Here is an 8,209-nt window from a genome sequence, read left to right on the forward strand (position 1 = left end):
GCCAGAGGTGGGAGATTTCCAGGGATGCTCTCTGGGCTGAGTCCTCCTTTCTCACCTGGCCTGCTCAGACCACCCAGGTGAGCCACCTCTCAGCATCAGCATCACCAACGGGGTCTTTCCTATCCTTGGCAGCTTCACCTATCAGGGCTGGGGGAGAGCAAGAGGCAGCCACCAGTACTGTCTGAGGTCACAAGGCTTCAGGTTGGACTTGAATTTCTTGCATCTAGGCTAATTGGTATGGTGATGCATCCACCTATAGAAATTATAAAGTGGCTCATCCAGGAGCCCTGTGTCTGTTGCCAGTGGAAGAAAGCTCTTCTCAGTGGCTTTCAGCAGACTGCCAGCTGGGGCTCAGAAGACCAGCCTCTCCAGCTGTCTCCTGAGCCCAATACTTCTTGGCCACCAGCATCCTCTTGCCCTATGGCAGCTATCACGGATCTCTCCTTTATGTATCGATGGTTCAAGAACTGCAATCTGGTCCGCAACCTCTCAGACAAGTATGTCTTCATCACAGGCTGTGACTCGGGCTTCGGGAACCTGCTGGCCAGGCAGCTGGTTGATCGGGGCATGCGGGTGCTGGCTGCTTGCTTCACTGAGGAAGGGGCCCAGAAGCTTCAGCAGGATACCTCTTACCGACTGCAGACCACCCTATTGGATGTCACCAAGACTGAGAGTATAAAGGCAGCGGCCCAGTGGGTGAGGGACCAAGTGGGTGAGCAAGGTGGGGCAAATTGCATTCTTTGGCCTTCTTAGTTTATTCTTCTGTCTTTCTCCTCTAGGCATCTGACAGTGATCAGGGACAGTGTTGTTCAGATGTAGTAGGAGAGGTGATGTAGAGAAAGGGGCTGGGGCTTTGGCTCAGTGGGTTTGGAAACTGTTGCTTAGTTTGGTCTGTTCACACAAAAGGGGTGATTTCCCAAGGAAGTTTTTTTCTGCCAGAGACTCAGAGGGATGGGGGAAGGTTGCCAGAGGATGTGGGAGAGGGAAGACTTGTTCTGTATGTCCAAACCTTTAAAGATGGGAGTTGCCTCTCTGGGACTTAGGTAGTCCTAACCATCAGTTCCAACTGAAACGTGAGCACCTTTCTTACTGGGAGTGGGCTGGGGAGAGGGAAGAGGGAACAGGAAGTTGGACTCCCTGAGCAGGGACATTTGCTCTCCTTGTGTCAAACTAGAAGGCAGGGGAGACAGAGATCTGTCCTCTTCCTTCACATCATGGTGGGTATTGGGTTGACCTCAAGGTAAGTGATGACATCAGAGTGACCACTCCTATTGGGAAAGGAGGCCGTGGGCTGGCTGGGCTGGCCCAGGACTACATGCAAACCTGCCCGGGAAGCTTCCTGCATGCAGGGCATGGGCACAGGAGCAGGAGAAACAGGCTGGCTCTCTTGTGGAACAGCAGTCTGGAGGAAGTCCTGGCTCCTAAGGGAACTGGTCTGGGGGCCGGAGAGCCCTGGGGCCCAGGAGGGGCCAAACAGTAACTCTCTGCTTGATTTTTCTCCTTAGCATTTACCACTATCTAATATTCCATATATTTTACTTATTTTTCTTATTCATTGTTTGTTTCCCCTGCTAGAATAAAGGTTCCTGGGATGGGGTGGGGGGCAGGGCTTTTCGCCTCTTTTCTTTTATAGATCCTTAGTACAGAATAGTGTCTGGCATCTAGTACGGTGCTCAATAAATTTTTGTTGAATGAACTAATTAATGAATAATTCAGTGAGAGTCAGTCTCTTTTCTCAATAGGCTGCCTTGCCCTACATTTAGCTGTGAGCCACTTGTGTTAATGAGTCACTGGGTATATTAGTTTCCTGTTGCTGTTCTAACAAATTAACACAAAAATGTAGTGGCTTAAAACAACACAAATTTATTATCTTAAAGTTCTGGAGGTCAGAAGTCCAAAATGGGTCTCACTGAGCTAAAATCAAGGTATCAACAGAGCAGTGTTCATTCTGGAGGCTCTAGGAGAGGATTCATTTCATTGCCTCTCCCAGCTTCTAGAGGTTGCCTGCATTTCTTAGCTCATGACCCTCTTCCTCTATCTTCAAGACCAGCAACGTGGGGCCAAGTCCTTTTCACACTTCTGTCTCTCTGGTTGTCTTTCGTCTCCTTCTTCCACTTAAAAAAATCCTTGTGATTATATTGGGTTTAGCAGGCTGATCCAGGATAATCACCCCATTTTAAGATCAGTTGATAAGCAATTTGAATTCCATCTGCTATCTTCATTTCTTCTTCCCGTGTAATCCCCCATATTAATAGGTTCCAGGGATTTGTACAGTGACTATTTGGGGAGCCATTTTCTGCCTACCCCATTGGGCACCATTCTTGGTCTAAGAAGTACTAGGAAAGCGGCGGGGCGGGGGGCAGGGGTTTTGGCATACTTTCTTGTGGCCCCTGAGAGTCCCTGGCACAGCCCTAAAGCTATTCACACCGCTCTGATGGTTCTCTAGTTGCTCTTTACAGGAAAAAAAAAAAAAAAAAATGAAGGCTGTCCTGGTTTGCCAGCAGGCAGAGCTGTCTACCAGGATGATCACAGGTAGTGGAGAGTGTGTGTCCCTTTTCCATGGACAGCACCTGGGTTTTATAGTCTTTGGGTCTCAGGAGCCTCATTTCCTCCTCTGTAAGACAAGAGAGCCTCCTCTGGCTGGGGAGGTTTGAGTTCTGCCAGCCAACTGGTCTCTTGGGGTCTCAATTGAGGGAAGGCAGGAAGATACAGTAGGGACATGGCTTGTGTGTGGACCCCAGGCACAGGAGGAGGGTGGACCAAGAGTGGTGTTTACATCCTGACAAGTTATTGGAAGAGAGTGCAGTTGTGCTGGGAGTAGTATCTTGGGGCTGCAGGAGTCAAGGTGGGCTGGGAGGATGAGGGGAGGGGAAGGGAAGGCAAGGCACCTGAGCAGTGGGGTTTTTGGAATCTTTGAATGAAAGAGCTGGAAGATGTCCTTAGGAATCATTTAAGGACTTTTCCAATGTGTTTTTAGAATCAAACCTCCTCCTCCAAGTGGAATTTCACTTGGAAGCTTGACATGTAAAACAAATGAAAATTGAGCCTCCCCTGCATCTCCTGAGCCGGTTCTGGGGTTCAGCCTGGAAGGGTCTCAGGATTGCAAAACCCAGGCTGGAAGCAACTGTCCTGGCCAGTCGATAAAGGACCTGAGGCCCAGAGAGAGGAAGTGACTTGTCCAAGGCTGAAGGTAGAAATAGAACTGGAACTTAAGGATCTTCAGGTGTGGGTTCCTGCGGAGTTGAATGACAATACTTAGCATTATTTCTCTCCATTTGTACCAACTCAACTCAAATTAAATATTTGAAAGAGAGCCCTTATTACATTTTTTTTCATGATTGTTTTATTTAAATGTGTTACACATTTATGAATATTATTTATTTCCTCTCTGGTTTGTGAGCTCCTTGAGGGACAAGATCTATCTTGTTCATTTTACATCCCCAGCACCTTCCTCTGTAACTGACAGAGAATAGATATATGAGTAGATAAATGGATGAATGTGTGAATGGATGAACTCATTTTAATAATGTGCGAAATGGAGTCGGTTTCTTACACTTAGGTGGATAGAGAGGGGGAAGCATGATAAGGGCAAGACTTCAACCATTAATTCATTGGTATGAAAAGTATATCTCTCTTCCCAGAGCTAATAGCTTAGGTGCTATTAGCTAAAGCCTGGATTGTAGCTGGTACAGGGCCCCAGCTAGCACAGTGACAGTCTGTGTGAATCATAAAAAGTGCCCCTTTGGGGAAAACTAATTAGTAAAAGGCATATCTTCCTTTGGGCTGTCATAGCTCCCCATCACATGCCACCACCCTGCCTTCTTGTGCCTTGTGCACCTGCTCAACCATCCTCAGAAGCCCTGGGCTGGTGGGTGGTGGACACTGATGATTTTCCAGAGATGCTAATGATTTCTGTGTGGTTCTCTCTCCCTCCATCACGCCCCCAGGCCTCTGGGCCCTGGTGAACAATGCAGGTGTAGGCCTGCCCAGTGGGCCCAATGAATGGCTGACGAAGGAGGACTTTGTGAAGGTGATCAATGTGAACCTGGTGGGACTGATCGAAGTGACCCTCCACATGCTGCCCATGGTCAAAAAAGCCCGGGGCAGGGTCATCAACATGTCCAGCTCTGGTGGTCGTGTGGCTATCATCGGTGGTGGCTACTGCGTCTCCAAGTTTGGTGTCGAGGCCTTCTCTGACAGCATCAGGTGACTGGGCCCTGGTGCCAAACCACTCTGGGTCGGAGTCCTGGGGATTTCACCTCAGGAAGAGAGAGCTGGGGAGGGCAGCATGTGGGCAAGGGAGTTCTGGAGGGAGGGAGCTAACACAGTAGCAGGAAGAGGGCTAGTCTTCAGGGAGCCTTCCCCAAGGACCAGGAGAAGGAATGAGGAGAAGAGGTAGGGTGGTGATAGGAGGCTGTCTTCCTGTATTCCCTTGAGCTGTCTCAAAGTAAGTAAAACTATGTTTGGGCCTATGGGGGTAGAAAGGAGAGTATTTGATGCAGACAGAGAGGCCTGGAGGCAGATATGCTCATGGGAGACTCTCAAAGGAGGATTCAGGCCTTACCCAGACCCCCTCACTCCTTTGCCACGTGGGTGTTGAGTATGAGGCTGAGTGGGTGAACCTGGTAGGAGGCAGGGCTTTGGTCTAGATTTCTCTGTTGACTTCCTTCCTGCTGGGTTTGCCTAATGCAAACTGCTTGGGCAAGGGCTGAGGCCCTGATTTGCATGAAGGCAATGCCTGGCCTGGCACAGGGGTGGAGGGAAGCACCTCCAGGTTTCTGGGGAAATAAGCCCCTGTAGAGGGATCAGAAGTGACTGTGCCTGATGATCCTTTGTCATCGTAGTGCCCCAGACTGAGTCCAACTCTTCTTTCCCAGGCGTGAGCTCCACTACTTTGGGGTGAAAGTCAGCATCATTGAGCCGGGGAACTATCGAACATCCATCCTGGGCAAGGAAGGCATGGTGTCCCGCATGCGAAAGCTGTGGGAGCGGTTGCCTCAGGAGACCCGGGACAGCTACGGGGAGGACTACTTCCACATCTGTGAGTTCTCTGGGAGGGAGACGAGTCTCTGAGAGGAACAGCGAGATCTTGGGGATCACTGACTCGTTTTCATTTCACAGATAATGGGATGGAGGCTCAGAGGGGTTAAGGACCCAAAGTCACACAACTAGTGGCAGGCTGGGATTTGAGAATAGAAGCCAAGGGCACAACTGCTCAGAACAATAGCCTTTGCAGGTAGAGTGGTGGTAGGGGAGATGCTGCCCAGGGACGTTCCCTACTCCTGGCACCTGCCTCCTGACATATTATTAGGCAGGTGCACAGGTGAAAATGTACTGACATGAGTACAGAGAAGTTAATTAAGAGCACGGCTGCTTCACTATAGTAGTTTTCTCTCTAGGAAACACAAAGGGGGTTCATTGGAGTTGGAGGTGAGGGTACTTAAACCACACTGTCCCACCCTCATCAACTGCTCACCAAGTTCTTGCATGGAGAGGTGAATTCTCTGTCTCCCTAGACCATCCCCAAATCTGGACCAGCTATTTCTCCTTTTGTTTTCAAGTTTTAATCCCTTATTGGGATGCCTGACTCTCAGGCACCATTTCCTTCTGGAGTTCTTGGGGCTCTCATTGAAGTATGAGTCCCAGTGACCCGCCCCCACACCAGAGTCCTGGGGCAAAGTTGTACATCAGGGCCGGTAAGTGTACCATGAGGTTTGTCTATTTGTGTTGTGAGCCTTGGCAGACTTGGACCACTCAGATGCCTCACACCCATCTTCATACCCATGTACGCAATGCTAACAGAACAGCCCCTCACATTTGTTAGAGACTTACAATGTATCTGCCTGTGCCTTAGATCATTTGAGCCCCATAATGGCCTAATGACCAAGGCAAGGGCAGTGTTACAATTTTTTTTAAGTACTCTCCACACCTAATGTGGAGTTTGAACTTACAACCCCAAGATCAAAAGTCGTGTGTTCCACCAGCTGTGCCAGCCAGTCATCCCAGCGTTACTATTTTTTGATAACATTTTCTTTCTTGCATGACTTTGTAGAAAATACGGTAACTCTGAGACCTGTGTAGGAGAAAAAAAAAAAAAAAGAAAACAAAACAAAGCAAAAAAAGCCTCCAGTGACTAGGAATCCCACAAGCCAGAGAGTAATTTTACTTATTTTCTTCCAATTTTTCTCATGCACTTATATACACTTGCTTTCTTTTCTGTCCTGCTTCACTGTCTACCCTGCTATTATTCATCTTTATTATTCTTTAGAGCAGGTATTATTATTCCCATTTTATAGATGATGGAAGTTTCAGCTCAAAGTCACACAACCAGTAAGTGGCAGAACTGGGCACAGTTCGTCTGATTGCTAGTAGGAATTCAACACACAGTTTTTGAATTCAGGAAGAGAAATAGGATCATTTACAGGGTGTTCATGTAAGGGACAACCTGGAGGGTGTGGTAGATCTGCCTGAAATGTTGGATCTGATGGAAAGGAAGCTTGGATAGAATTCAGAAGAAACCATCTTTTGTGAAGAGCAACAGAGCCTTTGATTTCTGCCCCCTCTTGTACCCTCAGATACTGAGAAGTTAAAAAACATGATGCAGTTGGCAGAGCCAAGGATCAGAGAAGTCACCGACAGCATGGAGCACGCCATTGTTTCCCGGAGCCCCCGTATCCGCTACAACCCTGGCCTGGATGCCAAACTCCTCTACGTGCCATTGGCTAAATTGCCCACTCCTGTGACAGATTTCATCCTGAGCCGGTACCTTCCCAGGCCAGCAGACAGTGTCTGAGCTGGGGAAGTCCAGGTGGTTAGTGGAGTGTGGAGGAGGGAGGGGTATGGCAGAAGGAACTGCAGGGTCACAAGAGGTGGTGTTAGGCAATCAGGGTTCACTTTGCTTGGCTGACACCCACTGCCAGGGAAATATTGGATAACTTCTAGCAGAAGACAAGTGCCTCTTCCCACTCACTGGGGCCCCACAGAAAGCTGCAGGTGCAAAGACCTGAAGCATGGCCCCAAGAACATCTGTCACCCATTAAGGATATGGCTTTTTCTGGACCTGGAAATGTCAAGGGGAGGAAAACAAACTCCTGTGGAATCATGAGACTCTCTCAGTTACCACCACTGCGAAATATTGCAGGATAATCAAGCTCATGGAAGCATCTCAACCACTTTCCTATTGATCTCTCAATATGAATTAGCTACATGCCCACAACCCATTATTTGAAGTATGTACTAGGGCAGACAGGGAGTGCAAGATTATATCAGGTAAAAGTTTATATTTTCTCTCTATATAAATTTATCTGTTCATCGGTGATTGGGATTCACATAAAATAACATTCATTTATTTAATCATCATTGGTTAATTTTTCAAATATTTATTGTATGCCTATAAGATACCAGGCACTATGTAGGTGCCGGAAGGATGTAGAGATGATTAAATCATGGTCTTGGTTTTTTATTGTTTGTTTTGTGGCTTTGTGTTTTAGCACAATATCTAGTAGCAGAGATGGGACAACCAGTGATAGAAGAAACAGAAACCAGAAAATAATTATTTTTTTTATAGAGAGTATGTGACTGTGATTGGGGAAGAGGCAGAGAGAGAGAAAGAGAGAATCACAAGAAGCTCCATGCTCAGCACAGAGCCCAGTGCAGGGCTCTATCCCACTACCCTGGAATCATGACCTGAGCCAAAATCAAGAGTTGGATGCTCAACCCACCACCCAGGCGCCCCCAGAAAATCAAATTTTTAGAACTATGAGGAACCTGAGAGGTCATCTAATTCAGTAGTTCCCAAACTGTACATTGTAATCACCTGGTTAATTAAAAATACAGACTCCTGGCCTCAATGTTAGAAAATCTGATTTAGTAGCTTGGGATGGGGCCCAGAAATCTGTGTTTGTAACAAGGTAATGATTCCAATGTCTTTGGCACTTGGGAACCACAGCCGGCTCCACAGCAGTATTGAACACTCAGAAGAAGTGACCTGCCCAAGGCCTCCCAGCATGGTGGCCAAGACAAAACTCAGGTGTTCAGATTCCCAAAGTAGAGTTACAGTTTTGAAGAATACATTTTGACATTAGTTACATTGTCAAATAAGCCATGAAACTAAATTAAAAAAACAAACAAACACCTTGAACTTCAAAGCATTTGTGCAGTTCTATTGAAAAGATTTCTTTGATCTTGAGGCAGGGTCATGTAATAAAGG

The 8,209-nt window shown here is 47.4% G+C and overlaps 1 protein-coding gene across 1 annotated transcript; it reads left to right on the top strand.

The window, feature by feature from the left end:
• The first annotated feature begins 283 nt into the window (after nucleotides 1-283).
• SDR9C7 (short chain dehydrogenase/reductase family 9C member 7) lies at nucleotides 284-7,462 on the top strand. The gene is made up of 4 exons (XM_019454829.2): nucleotides 284-721; nucleotides 3,948-4,206; nucleotides 4,878-5,041; nucleotides 6,576-7,462. Exons 1-4 carry the CDS (start codon nucleotides 421-423, stop codon nucleotides 6,791-6,793), a joined length of 942 nt encoding a protein of 313 aa, XP_019310374.1. The 5' UTR covers nucleotides 284-420; the 3' UTR covers nucleotides 6,794-7,462.
• Nucleotides 7,463-8,209: the final 747 nt, after the last annotated feature.

Source organism: Panthera pardus, unplaced genomic scaffold (genome assembly GCF_024362965.1).
Source record: "Panthera pardus isolate Hobbes unplaced genomic scaffold, ASM2436296v1 HiC_scaffold_6, whole genome shotgun sequence".
In the NCBI taxonomy this organism is placed as follows: domain Eukaryota; kingdom Metazoa; phylum Chordata; class Mammalia; order Carnivora; family Felidae; genus Panthera; species Panthera pardus.